General features: G+C 36.4%; 1 protein-coding gene across 2 annotated transcripts; it reads left to right on the top strand.

Annotated features, from left to right (window-relative positions):
- The first annotated feature begins 3,442 nt into the window (after nt 1–3,442).
- Nucleotides 3,443–8,103, top strand: mibp2 (muscle-specific beta 1 integrin binding protein 2). 2 transcript variants are annotated; one of them, XM_020938812.2, is made up of 8 exons: nt 3,443–3,723; nt 4,590–4,680; nt 4,909–4,957; nt 5,781–5,967; nt 6,070–6,141; nt 6,991–7,097; nt 7,650–7,751; nt 7,833–8,103. In XM_020938812.2, exons 1-7 carry the CDS (start codon nt 3,698–3,700, stop codon nt 7,733–7,735), a joined length of 618 nt encoding a protein of 205 aa, XP_020794471.1. In that variant the 5' UTR covers nt 3,443–3,697; the 3' UTR covers nt 7,736–7,751; nt 7,833–8,103. The 2 variants fall into 2 exon arrangements, with proteins under 2 accessions (XP_020794471.1, XP_055010724.1); XM_055154749.1 differs by lacking the exon at nt 4,909–4,957.
- Nucleotides 8,104–14,302: the final 6,199 nt, after the last annotated feature.

Below are 14,302 nucleotides of genomic sequence, written 5' to 3'. Positions count from 1 at the left end.
TCTTAATTGCATCCATTCAAAACACAATTTAGATCTGATTGTGATTAATTTTGCTTCCATTCTGACGTAATTACACTGATTTGGTACTGGTTTGAGCCAAGTTTAGTCTTGATGTAGACCTGGTATGGTTCTGGTTCAGTCCTTTGTTTAGTCACAGTTTAGTCACGATTTTGATGCGCTGATACCTTTTTATATGTAATCTTTAATTTTATTATTTTGAAATGCAAGAATGTTATTATTTTTCATTTTTTAAACGTTTTTCAATTTTGCTATACACCAGTCTTTGCTTGCATAGGCCTACATTTTGCCTATTTACATCACCCATAGCTGAGTATTAATAACAATTTGAAGTAACATATCCCTTGAAGCCTCTAGTTAACCTACAGCCCAAATAAAAGTCATCAGTCATTTCTGAAATAGGAAGTAACTGTATTTTGGCTATAGGCTTGTTTTTAGATTCATACAAAACAGTGACAAACTCTTTTTCCCTGCAAAATTAAAACAATAAAAACTCACTACAAACTCAATTAAAGTTTTGCAGCGTCCACAAGCCACATTTTTCTTACTTCCGACCAAATTTGCAAACAACAAACTAAAATGGTTGTCACTATGGTACAAACTGTTCTTACTGGTGTCGTAAAAAGTCAGAGTTTATGTGGGAGGCAGCTGTGGTCTGTGACAAATGTTCTGAACAGTGCAGTTCCCTCAAGGTTCTGTAGAGGGCGTGTGTCTCTGTAAAAGTTATGCATAGTGTAAAGGTGACAAGTGAAGGTTCCAGGAAAACCTCCACATACTGATATTTCAAATTAGTATGAAACAGACAATTATTACAGTTACTATCATGATTTCTACTATCATGACTTGCACAAATACTATTAGAACAACTCGGCTTATACAGAACAGCCACTATATTACACAACATTGAAACTACTATACTACTTGGACACCACACTACTTGGATTACTGCCCAAACTTCTGCTACTACTATTACTACTCCATAGAGAAAAATCCCTACACACATTACGTCAATCAAAATACCACTACTACACTTACTACTACTTCAACTTATAATATTACACATAAGAACTACTATTAGGACTAGGACTTAAAACTACTACTTGAATTATTACTACATGAGCAACCACTATACACCAATGCTACTTCTAGAACTACTACTTATATGATGACAAATGGGTGAAACATCTTGCAATATGATGAAATAAAACATTTATTTATGCAATTTCCCATTTATTTTCTTCCAAAATATAAAAATACTGTACATGTTTATTCAATTCAAAATGTGCTTTTAGAAAAACATGCATTCTTTGGTAAAAGAAAAAAAAATTAAAAAATCTATGCGAGCTTCATCTCTGAGTCCAGGTGCAACACTTTGTTTTTGTTTGGGTTTGAAGTCAGAACTGTCTGCAGAATAACTTTCACATCATGGCTAATGCAACAATATTATGCCCTTTTGCACTCGCAGTTGGAAATACCAGCTTGTCCAGTTGTCAAAACACAAGCCCAGTCCAAGAGTAGACCATTCGCACACTATTTATTCCCCTTAACTGTAATAGTTTACGCAGACTCTAACCATGCAAAGGGTGTATCCATGCAGCGGTTTAAGGAAAGTCCTGTGGCTGCTCTGTTTTTGAAGTAAGGCTCGCCCAAACAGTGGTACAAATGACCAAAAATGTGCTAAACCAAACCAGCTTATAGTCTCAACATTCAAAATATTTACATGGCCATTACTGAGTCTATGCACAATGTGTTTTTAATAATGACTTAAACTGTACAGACAAGACACATTCGAAGGCCATCGCAATTCATTAGCTCCGTGCAATTGTAATGAGGAAAAATGACGAGTTTACAGATTATGATAAAAATGGTCTTCAAGGTTGGCGTCACATGCACCAGTAAGATAAAATATTTGAAATTCTTGCCTCTCTCTACTGTCAGTGTCAAAAAATAAATTAAGGATTCAGTTAAGCTATAGACAAATACTTCAAATACTAGATTATTATAGCCTATAACGTATGGCAAATTAAATACTTATATATAAATCAGATGCTAGTTTTTGTAGTTTTTTAGTACTTTTTTATTATCCCTGTAGGGAAATTCTCCTCTGCATTTCACCCATCCTTTCAGGAGCAGTGGGCAGCACATGGGGCTCCCGGGGACCCATCTCCGTGATCTTAATGCTAGGCTTGGTCAGGGCTGCCTTAGCTGGAGGATCTAACCTATGGTGCATGTTTTGGGTTGATGGGAGGACAGTTATTCTTTCTATTACTCTTAAGTAATTTCTTGGACCGCTACTTCGTACTTCAGTAACAATATATTAAAATAACAACGGTATAGGTTTACTAACTTGAGTGCATTTTTGGCTACTGCCCATCTCTGCAATAAAGGTATCCATCTCTGGCAGCAAAACATGACTGGGGTGACCAAACGTCTCTATTTACCCAGGACAGTCCCAGTTTTGAGCCTTGTGTCCCCCTGTACCAGCGGATTTAGCCAATACCATTGTTTTGTCCCAGTTTTATACAAAAAATGTCCCAGGTGTCGCGATTTTGGACCAATTTGACACCTCCCAACAGTAAGGAGAGGCACATTTTGTCATTTGTGTAGGTAAAATACAGAAAAGCATGCTTTAAAATGAAAAAAAAAACACACAAAAAAAATGACTATACTGACTCACATCTTAGTCGTAAATAAGTCGTGAATGGGCCAAGTGCATAACAATTTTTCTGCTTTTTTATCTGCTGGTTTCACAATTTTATTTTTTACTACTTTGAACTACTCCTACATGAACAACCACTATACACCAATACTACTACTAGAACTACTACTTCAGCATCTAATACTGGCTACTCGAACTGCTACTGTTGACATCACCACAGTCCAACACTATAACGATATGTTGAAATATAAAATTGATTTATGCAATTTCTCATTTGTTTTCTTACAACATGTAAAAATACTTAACATGTTTACTCAATTTAAAATGTGCTTTTAAAAAAACATGCATTCTTCGGTTAAAAAAAAAAAAGGAGAGAGAGAGAGACCAGTTTAGGCAATATTTTCATGGACCGGTCACTCAAAACGCTCTTTCTGTGCGACCAGGTACCAAATGACCCACGGCCTGGTACCGGTCCGCGGCCCGGTAGTTGGGGACGTGAAAGCAATGTTTTTTCTACTTATAAATAACATTAAATATCCTATAAATCTCTCTTACATAACATTTGTACATTAGATTATCAAGATATGTTTGATTTCTACGCTCAAATGGGACAAATGCGGTGTAACATCCATGTGTACAGTATGCTCCTGCGGTCTGGGCGCGTAGACAGTAGTAGGCGGGGTCTTGCGGTCGTCCTCACCTCCGATTGGCTGCTGGGGACTTTCTGTGCGGGCGTGCGTGCTTAAATATCCAATCACGACGCACGGTAGCAGTATGTCTAGCAGCCGTTGAGCCGAGCACATCCTCTCTGGGTGGAAGACGTGTCCGAGTGACCACGCTCCGTCTCTGCCTTATTAAAAACTCAACTCAGGTGCCATGGAGGACTCGAGTAGTTGACGTTTCGCTGTAACCTTCTCTTTTTAAGTATTCCCCCGTCTGATCACTGAGCTCCCGAAATCCTGACGACTTTTTGAACGGCTTTTTTACGACCAAGCTACACCGCGCTACCCACAAGGAATCATGAAGTACATTATCGGCATCGGCGGGTGAGTCAACATCCTCATAGGAAATGAATGGGCTGCTAAAGCTAACTCCCCGGCTTTTCCTGGGCCTGCTACACGTGTTTCATTGCCAACACGGAAATACTTTAATTCACTCAATGAAAATGCCTTAAACTACCATATTTGCGTATTTTTCTATTTATTATGTTGTAAAAACCTTGTCTTAATCGTATTGGAGGTGTTTGTTGACAATGAATGTAATACTGCGTAATGTTGAATGCACCGCATGCTCCAGACCCACCCTTTTGATAAGCTAATGAATGATATGCAAAGAAAAAAAGCGCGACTAACCATCTAATTACATCTCTTTGCTCATTTTAGGATAATTAAAAGTGCATTAAAATTGTTAGGTTGCTATTTTTGACTAAGGATACAGTGTGTGCCATTATACCAAAAAGTATTAATTAAAAAATAAATAAATAAATGGCGTGGTTGTATTGAATGGTGCATGAAGAACATTGGACGAAAAGCAAAATTAAAAATGTAAAATGAAAAGACCACTGCCAAAGTCTTATTTTTTCCTTAAATATCCCAAGTTGAGCACCATTTCTTGTAAATATTTTGAAATTAAAGTCTATGTATTTATCATCATAATATTTTGCACGCGTGTTTGGCAATGCATAAAAAACAAAACTAATGTTAAATTTGTTGGGTAAATATTGACCAAAATGCTTTTGAGCCCTCACCCACATGTTCCACTGACTGCAAACTGCTTTCACTGCCTGTTATCAGCATTTGCACACGTTTTATGATCGAGTTATGACGTTATATGACCTACTGTACTACAGCATTATAACTTTGAATACAAGCATTTTTATTACACATGTATGACTTGTATTGTTTCTTTGCAGAGTTACCAATGGGGGGAAAACCACCCTCACCAACCGTCTTATCAAGACCCTGCCAAACTGTTGTGTTGTGCATCAAGATGACTTCTTCAAGGTGAGTTTAACGCAGATCTCACATGTTTTAAGTTAAGGGATTGTTGCTAGGTTGAAAAAGGCTTGGCATTCTTTGTTACTAATTATAGTGACTTTACAATGTGCTCTTAAGACTCAGAGCCCTCCATTAGGACAGAACAGAAGAAATAGCTGTAGTAATAGTAGTAATACCAGTTGTAGTAGTAGGAGTAGTATGTGCTTCGGTACATTTTATCGATGTATGTTTCAGCCACAAGATCAAATTGAAGTTGGCGAAGATGGCTTTAAGCAGTATGATGGTAAGCTTGGGTTTTGTGGGGACTTGTGTGTTTTTTGCTCAACCAGGATTATTATAGTCTACATTTTATTAATATTATTTAATTCTTTATTTTGGATTTAGTTTATTTTATCTATTGTTATAAAAATCTCCGTAGTGTTTACTTACAAAAACGTCAAACCAAATATTTACCAGAGATCAGAAAGTATTCACTAATGAGTTATAACATATTAACTGGCCTTTACTTGTATGTAAACAGTAACAGTTTAATCAGGTTTAATCTTCTCTAGAGCGCAGTTTTGTTTATGGCTTTAATAACTGATAACACAACACTTAATATCTCATTGAGTGAACTAATGAATTAACTGTTTAACTAAAATATTTACCAGCTCTAATACCTCTGAAAGACATATGGACAAAAAATAGTAGTCCCATTTTTAGTGTGCTCCACTTAAATAAAATTAGAAAATAAGTGTGTTTAGCTTAATTTGGTGCACATGACCTATCTTGGAAATCCATATATAAGAAGAACATTTGTCTCACAATTGGGTACATTTCTGTGTTTCAGTAAAGCATAAGAACAGCAATAGACACACACTAGATAAAAATGTACCTGAATATATAGTCTTACATCTGCATACAATTAAAACATATTTTAAACCATCTTTCACTAGATATGAAATACAAACCTTGAACTTGACTATAATCATCCTGGGTTGTGATCCCTACTCTTTGTTGTGGCTAACTGTCTGAATGCATGCCTCTGTAACCTCTTATCTGAGCACATTTTTCTCATTGCCGTGTGTAATTTCTCTACACACTTTGGCCTTCTCTTCCCCCTGTAGTCATTACTGCTTTGGACATGGACGCCATGATGAGTACCATCTACGCGTGGCTGGAGAACCCGGTGAAGTTCGAGAAGTCTCATGGAGTTAATAACACCCTGGATGACGAGATCGTGCCCAAGTCTGACCAAAAGGAGGAGGAGACACACATCCTGATTGTGGAGGGCTTTCTGCTCTACACCTATGGGTTAGTACAGCCAGTAATTAGGCACATTCGCTGAGCTTTTCTTTGGCTTAGAGGGAAAAATAAAGTTAAAGCTTATCCTGGAACTGTCTGTGTCCTCTTTAGACCTTTGATCGACGTGTTAAACCAGCGTTACTTCATTTCCATCCCGTACGACGAATGCAAAAAGAGGAGGTGGTAAGTGCCTGCGTCAGTCCATTTTCACTTGAATTTACCTAAACAAATTTCAAAAGCAATATTCGTCACAAGAGAGGAATACAAACAAGTCGTGCAAAGAGAGTCGTGCACAATTAATAGTTGAATCTAACACTAATACTACTTCAACTTATAATATCTTACACATTAGAATTACTACTAGTACTCAGAATCAGAACTACTACTACTTCTACTATACCACAGAGAACAAACACTATATGCCATTACTGTAAGACTTCTACTATTAGGATACTACAACTACTTCTATTACTACTGACTGTATATCTCTAACGCTCAAATTGAATGATTTTAGTCTAATTCTAATATGCTTGCCAGTATTCTTTGTTTTTATCTTTATATTGAAGTTTTGGACACTTCCTGAGGGCTTTATAAATAAAATGTACTATTATTGCTGCTCATTGTTGGTTTGTAAACTTTGCCAAAGGACAAGTTCACTTTGGGAAGTAAAACCTGTTACTTCAGCTTAAAACCGTTTTGTTGTGGATTTGGTAAAACTAGTATCAAATTGGCAAACAGATCATTGCCCAATCTTTGTACTACTTTTAATTTACTTATTAATACTCAGTTACACAGATTTTTTGGGTATTCACTGGATTAATAATCAAGTACCATCAAAGTTAATGTGTAGAGAAATTTACATACAAAAAGTTTAAAGTTCTACCATAATTTATCACTCAAAACTTTACATTTTATTTATAAGCTTGTAAAACTTGGGAGCTATTCAGAGCATTACACCTACTTCTCAGTTTTTGGTCATTGGTTACATTTCCTGTTACCAATGTTTGTTTGTTTTTTTATGTGACTTTTCAGTTCAAGAAATTACAGCGTTCCAGACCCACCAGGCCTTTTCGATGGGCACGTTTGGCCCATGTACCTGAAACACAAGACCATCATGGAGACCTCTGGAGTTGATGTTGGTAAGTTTAATCAAAAAGATCTGGTTTAGACTTTGTTACTGCTGCTGTGGTCAAATGTGACGATCTTCAAACGGTGGAAACTACAGCAAAGTCTTCAGGGGTTTTTAATGACGTCAAACAGGGGAACATTTAATAATTTGGTTTCATATTTATTCAATAGTTTATCTTAACTTTTTTTTAACCAATTCCCATTTATTCCACTGTTTAAGGCCCATTTTCCAATCCCCCCTCCTAGTAAATTATCTAAAATTATTCTCAGCACATTAACAGTTACTGCAGTTATTTGGACAGGCGAGTTTTGCAAAAATTTCAGTTCCTTATAAAATGTTGAGTAATGATCTCTGTAACCTACTTTGCAGACTCTGACATACTTTCACTGGGTAATTTCTTATAAAAAAAAAACACAAAAACCCAAGCTATGATCACTTTACACAAGTTTAAGCTGTATAGATAATTCTGCACTTATTTTTTCTTGTTGAATATACAGAGGATAGTGCACTTACTAATTTATAATAACAGTTGCATTAACCTTGTGTGTCTTTGTTTTTACAGCGCAGCTAGATGGAACCAAGTCAAAGGAGCAACTATTCAACTTTGTCTATGGGGACATCCTCAATAACATCCAAAAATCTCACTAACAAATGTACAACGAAGGTACAGATGCCTCCCATTTTTGTCATAATCTCCTCACATTTCATAAACATATTTCTAATTCTGTGTTTTGTTCCTCGTCAGGTCCATGGCCGGCGAAAAGAGCATACAGCCTGTATATCCAACCAACGTGCAACAAGCGATACCACCGCTCGCCTTAAGTTTCTACCTGGCAGCTCTTTGGCTGACTGCTAATTTTTGTAAATTTTAAACGGCATAAATGCTGCTGACTTTTTTTTTTTTATATCTACAATATTTATTGCTTATTTCAGCCTGTCATTGATGAGAGTCGATGGATTTGTTATAGAGGATGCTTGCATTTGGCTGTATGTCAATAAATGATCCTCCAATGTCACTTATTTTTCTCATGTTGTTATTACCGGGTTTCAGATGACATCTTAACACCTACAATAGGGTGCATTATATAACTTCCACTACCTGCTTGTGTTCGTAGAGTTGTATAGCGTTACCTGGAATCTTCCAAAGCATGGCATAAAACACACAAGTCAGATCTTTGGAGAGTTAAGCCTTCTTGAATTGACCACAAAATGAATAAATAATGCACCTTTATTACAAATGATCATAGGCAAGTAGCAAAAGTTCACGTGCAGATATTTTTAGCAATATAACAAGTGATTCAACATTGTGGTTTTCCTGTTTTGCATATATATTTCTTAAAAAAAACTCCCTCACCCCCATGCATCACATCACAATCTACTATATATTCTTGCAAAAAAGTTTAAAAAGTAGCTTAATCTACCAATGCACATGTCGGTACAGTGTCACAGTTGGTACATTGAGGCTCACTACGGCTGTTATCTTGCCCCCAGAAGCGTCATGTGACCCAGATAAACCGTGATCCCATGACCTCCAAAAGCACCTTCTTATCTAAACTCAAAGCCCGGGTCAAAGCAGTGAGCTTTACGGCCCTGTCATCAAAGTGAACGTGCAGAAAGGAAGTCGACGTGGAGTCTGTAGCGTTAAGTCAATATAAGACGTGTTGGAGTGTAGTTTGAACAGATGTAGAGCAGTTTGTAAGGAAGTTATCGTAGGCTAAGGTTAATTGTTGTTTTTAGTTAAACGATAAACGAAAAAAAGTCTTGATTTCAGGTTATTTTGGATACTTAAAGGTGCTCTATGTAACTGTCACTGTCACTACTGCCTGGAAAGTGCCACTGTGTGACATTACGCAGGTCTATCTTGCATTTATTTAATTACAGGTGGTTTTATAGCTCAAAAATATTTAGAAAAACAGGTATTCTGACTGAGCGGGGTCGCCTCTCCAAAGATCTGACCTGTAACTTGGTCTAGTTTGAGCTCCATGATGATAGAAATGTTTAATACCAGAAAAGTTACACAGTGCAAGTTTATTCAGGTGAAAGGTAATGTGTCAGGACATGATTGTAGGCAAACGCTAAGTGTTGTTTTTCGTTAAAAGATAAACAAAATGTAGTTTTCACTTGCTGAAAATTGTACTCTTAATTGCCAGAAAAAATAATAACAGTCTCCCCCACAATTGCCCAGTGGAAAAATAAAATAAAGGATATGTATCATATGAAGCAAATAACTGCAAGGTGAAGATGAAGACAGATTTATTCATGGACAAATGCTATATTTTAAATGGATGACTATCTTTTATGGGATTTTGTGTGTGTGTGTGAGTTTATGGGCAATATTATGAACAGTAAATGAGGAGACAATGTTTATGATTGCATCTACACTGTAACTTTAATGTCATTTTACTTTTATTGTATTTTTACTGCTGTTTCATAACTATGTGGCTTGCACCAAAAAATATTTTGTAAAAATAAGTTCAAGAAAAAAAAAGATAATCAAAATAATCTTGTTTTCAGGTTATTTTGGGTACTAAAGGTTCAATCTGTAGCTTTTATTGTCTCCACAGAAACGTTACTGCTTTTCCTGGAATGCCCCTCAGTACGGCGTTGCACTTATCTCGCATTTATTCAAGCACAGATGATTGTTTGCCTTCAGAAACGTGCATTCATACTCTGAGCTCGCTTGTCTTAAATGGAAATGGATAAGAGATTAATGCCGTACTGTGGGACATTCCTGGCAAAGCAGTAGTATTATCCATGGAGACAAGCACAAAGTGTACTCTTAAGTAACTTTCATTAAGGATTCAGAAAAGACTTTTGCAAATGGAGGCAGGAGGCAGTGTCCCTGTGTCCTCTGGTATTGTCATTTGAAATATCCAAGTTTTACCTTCACTATAAAACCATATTACAAAACCAGTGTAATAAAAATATTTGTAGTTACGTATAGTTAAAACACACATCAGTATTACGCACAAGTATGAACAAATAAAATGTTAAAGCAGGTAATATTTGCAGTAATATTAAAGGGCTACTATTATGCTATTTTCTGATTTAGTTATAATGTTGTGTCCTCATCACAAACACACCCTGCATATTTAGGTTGGGATTTTTACTCAAAAAGAAAACACTCTGTTCTGTCTTGTCATACCGGAAGTGCTCCACTGTGTTTTTAAACTCCATACACCTTCATTAGAATCATTTGGATAATTTCAGCAACTGGAAATGCAAATCTCTACTGGACAAAAGGTTAAATAAAGGTAACTTGAAAACTATGGCTCCATAACATCACGAGGTGGCACAGAGCATTTGGGCTTTGGAGATGTAGACAGACTTGATGAAAGATTTCTCAAGCATGTGTGAATGAAACAAACAAGGTAACAACATTCTGACACAGCTTAAAGCTCACAAGAGTTAAAATCGTGTAATGCAAGACTTTTAAAGCAGTATTGGAATGTCACCATGTTTTACCAAATAACATTTTTTTATATACAGCTCTGGGAAAAAAATAAGAGACCTTGCTTCCTTCTGCCCTGACAATGTTCCTCAACTCTGAGGACTATTTTTTCCAGCAGGACAATGCTCAAAGCCACACATCTAGATCAATCAATGTGTGGATGAAGACCACCAGATCAAGACCCTCTCATGTCCAGCCCAATCTCCAGACATGAACCCCACTGAAAACCTCTGAAATGTGATCAAGAGGAAGATGGATGGTCATCAGGGTTATTCCACTAAATATTGATTTTTGAACTCTTCCGAAGTTAAAACATCAGTATTTTGTTGTTCTGTTTTAAAATGAATATGACCTTGTTTTCTTCGCATTATTTGAGGTCTGAGAACATTGCATTTTTTTTGTTACTTTAACCATTTGTTATTTTCTGCAAATAAATGCTCTAAATAACAATATTTTTATTTGGAATTTGGGAGAAATGTTGTCAGTAGTATATAGAATGAAACAGAAATGTTCATTTTACTCAAACACATACCTATAAGTAGTAAAATCTGAGAAACTGAGCTGTATTTGAGGGGTTGTTGGGTTATCTCTTGGTTTAACTCTTTAAATCTGACTTTGAGCTTTAAATGAGCAGTTTGAAATTAATTGTGTGTACAGTGAGTATGCTGGTTTTATGTACTTTTGTGTGATTGTTGCTCTACTTTTCCCTGTCCTGTAGATGATTTCACATCAACCTGCTGAACTGGACTGAAGATGGAAATTAACCACGTCGGCTATAATCTTTACATATTTACATTTTAAATATTTATTAATATGTGCTGTCCCTTTACAAATAAATAAATAAGAAACATTGGTAGAGTAGAGTTCATGTTTGCAGTTTCCGAGCAGACGGACATGGTGACATACTGTACTTTAACATACTTTCTGGAGGTTCTGAGCTTTCACGTTAGGCATGGTCCATTTACTGTGAATAAGGTGAACTTGTACATGCATTTGCAGGTTAAGACATTGAAAACGCAGGTTGAGTTGCGATAGTAGTTTGTCACAATGTTCTGTATATTCTAGCTGAAAAAGTAGCTCAATCTATGAATACATGACCCATCCATATACTGAGAATGAGAAAAACGTATATGCATTCTTTATTTGCAGGTTAAGACACAACTCAGGTCCAGTTGTGATTTAGTCCATTATTTAAAACAGTAAGAGCGAAGGCTGCACAGTTCCTTTAAGGTTGTATGAATTAAATGAACCGTGCTGAATAGTGCTAGTCACAGCCCACATCCTCCGCCTTCTCTTTCAAATGTTCCTGCGAGATGTGCCAAAGAAACAGGACAAAATGTTCGGACTTTTTTTTTTTTTTTTCAAATCTCAAACCAAAGAAGCCACATGTTTAACCTATATAGTGTGTTTGTATTGGTGGTTTTTTCCCTATGGCAATCAGACGTGAGTGGGGTTATGATGAAATTTAGCAAGTTTAGACCAAGTTATGGGTGTGTCTTAGCGTAGGAAGCGAAGGAAATCAGTTTGGTGTTTTTGTACTTCTCTGTGAAAGACTGTTATGTAAGCGGACTATTTGAAACTAGGTCAGTGAGACGTATAGAAACCACATGCTAAAATTCCGAATGCCACAATTCAATGGTCTTCAAGCTGCAGTGCAAGTACTAAAATAAGATAGAAGAGAGAATTTGATTTCAGAGTCGAATAATTCATAAGGGATCATATTACGCTATTTTCTGATTTATGTTGTAATGTTGCTTCCTCATCAGAAACATGCCCAGGTTTGTGTTTTGTTTCATTCACACATGTTTAAAACACAAATCCTGCATATTTCTTCCAAAAAATAAGAACAAATATATTTAAGAAAGTATAGTAATTTCTGTAATAAAAGTGCATAAACATATTCTGCAGTGTGTAATATTACATAATGATGGTTTAAAGTGACACACTTTGCAGTAAAAGTACAAACTGGATTGTGCATGAATTTCTGAATGAAAGGGAAGTTTGAACAAGAGCAGGTTAAGTTTCAGTCTTGTATAGTGTAGTGCATTGTTTCCCAAAGACTGGGTCATGACCCTCATATGGGTCATAAGAGATTTTTTGTATAATTTCTAATCTTTCTGTAATTATTTTATTGACTTGTTTTGTTCCATTATTGCTGGTTCAATTGAATGTTGAAAAGGTAAAGAAATGGGCTACATTTAATGTCCATGTAGGTGATTTATGGATCCTTTTCTTGATGGTTCAATTTCTGTTTTTCATTGTTTAAAACTTGAGTAATACTAATTGTTCAGAGAGACACGATGACTCACAATAACATATCCTCATTAATGTTCAATAATAGTCAAATCCACTTTTATTTTGTGATTTACGAGACATGTCTATTGATTTGGGTCACGAAGGTTTGTGACTTTTAAAATATGGGTCCCTAGAAAAAAAGTTTGGGAAACACTGGTGTAGTGTGTATTCTGTACAAAAGAGCTTGGGCACGCTGAACCCAAACCCGGGAGGGCGACTTCAGGAAAATTTTACATCTGATGCAAAGCTTAAAGTAAAGCAGAATTCAGTGTCACATAATTGGCCTAGTAACATTCATACAGGAAGGTAAGGAGGGTGAAGAAGTGTCTTGCCCAAGGGTACAGCAAGAACAGTTGGTGAACAAGATCTTCAACCACTAGGCCACTGCCGCTCGGGGTTAAAGCATAATTATTTGATTTATGCAATTTATTTAAAGGTGTGCGATCTACTTGTCTCCATGGATATGTTATTGCTTGGCCTGGAATGTTCCATGGCATGACTTTAAATATACCATCTAGCATATATTCATTAAGGGGGTTTCTATTGCTCAAAAATACAATAATTCCTTTTGTGAATAGGCGCGACTCTCCACAGATCTGAATTGTAATGCAGCGTAGTGTCGTAATCTGCTTGTCTCCCTCATCATAGATAGGTTTAATCTGTACTGTGGAACATTCTAGACCAGGGGTGTCAAACTCATTTTGGTCTGCAGGCCGTATCCAACCGACTTTGATCCCAAAGGGACCGGATCATAAAACTCATGGCATATAAACCCCAAAAATAACAATAAGTTCAAATATTTGTGCAGAGAAACACAAATCTATTACAGAAATCTTTTTAATTGATGAACTATTTCTTTTACAAAATATTATAATATTATGTACAACCTGAAACTTTAAGAAAAATACAATTTCAACACAATGTTTTAACATGAACTTCTTTATCATTAACTTGTATAAACAGGAATAAGAAAATTTTTCATGGTCAACAGTCAAAACGATCGTCCTTTAAGAGCGTCTGGAAAGACACAAGTCTTCATTTGTGCTGCTCTGGTGGGAGGGGCCACGCACAGAGACGCTGGAGACGCTGCTGTGATAAACACCACTGAAAATTAACAAGATTTTAATAAAAAATAGAATTAAAATATTTTAGTAGAAAATCAGCCAAAGGCCAGATTAAAGGTCTTGGAGGGCCAGATCTGGCCCCCGGGCCTTATGTTTGACACTGTGTTATTGTCTAGACAAAGCAATACTATTTCCATGGCGACGAGCAGGTGGTGGACTCTCAGCAAGAAATATTACACAGTGTACCTTTGGAAAAATAATAAAGTCACAAGTTTAGGCCCATTTGAGTTGTTAATTGTACGTGGAGGAATTTACAGGGGTGAAAGTGTGAGAACTTAGTCACTAATGTAATTGTTATATTTTTAGATAAATGTTCCACTTTTCAGCGCAGCAGCGTGAGTCACT

The sequence above is a fragment of the Boleophthalmus pectinirostris genome, unplaced genomic scaffold (assembly GCF_026225935.1).
Source record: "Boleophthalmus pectinirostris isolate CB_2022bp ecotype Guang Dong unplaced genomic scaffold, ASM2622593v1 HiC_scaffold_19, whole genome shotgun sequence".
NCBI classification, from domain to species: domain Eukaryota; kingdom Metazoa; phylum Chordata; class Actinopteri; order Gobiiformes; family Gobiidae; genus Boleophthalmus; species Boleophthalmus pectinirostris.
This window is presented reverse-complemented; position numbering and strand designations above follow the sequence as displayed.

Excerpts from the sequence above, each read along its gene's own strand:
- mibp2 (XM_020938812.2), top strand. The coding sequence starts at position 3,698 with ATGAAGTACATTATCGGCATCGGCGG. Across the intron at positions 3,724-4,589 it reads TACATTATCGGCATCGGCGG|AGTTACCAATGGGGGGAAAA; the intron begins GTGAGTCAACAT and ends GTTTCTTTGCAG. Across the intron at positions 7,098-7,649 it reads GACCTCTGGAGTTGATGTTG|CGCAGCTAGATGGAACCAAG; the intron begins GTAAGTTTAATC and ends TTGTTTTTACAG.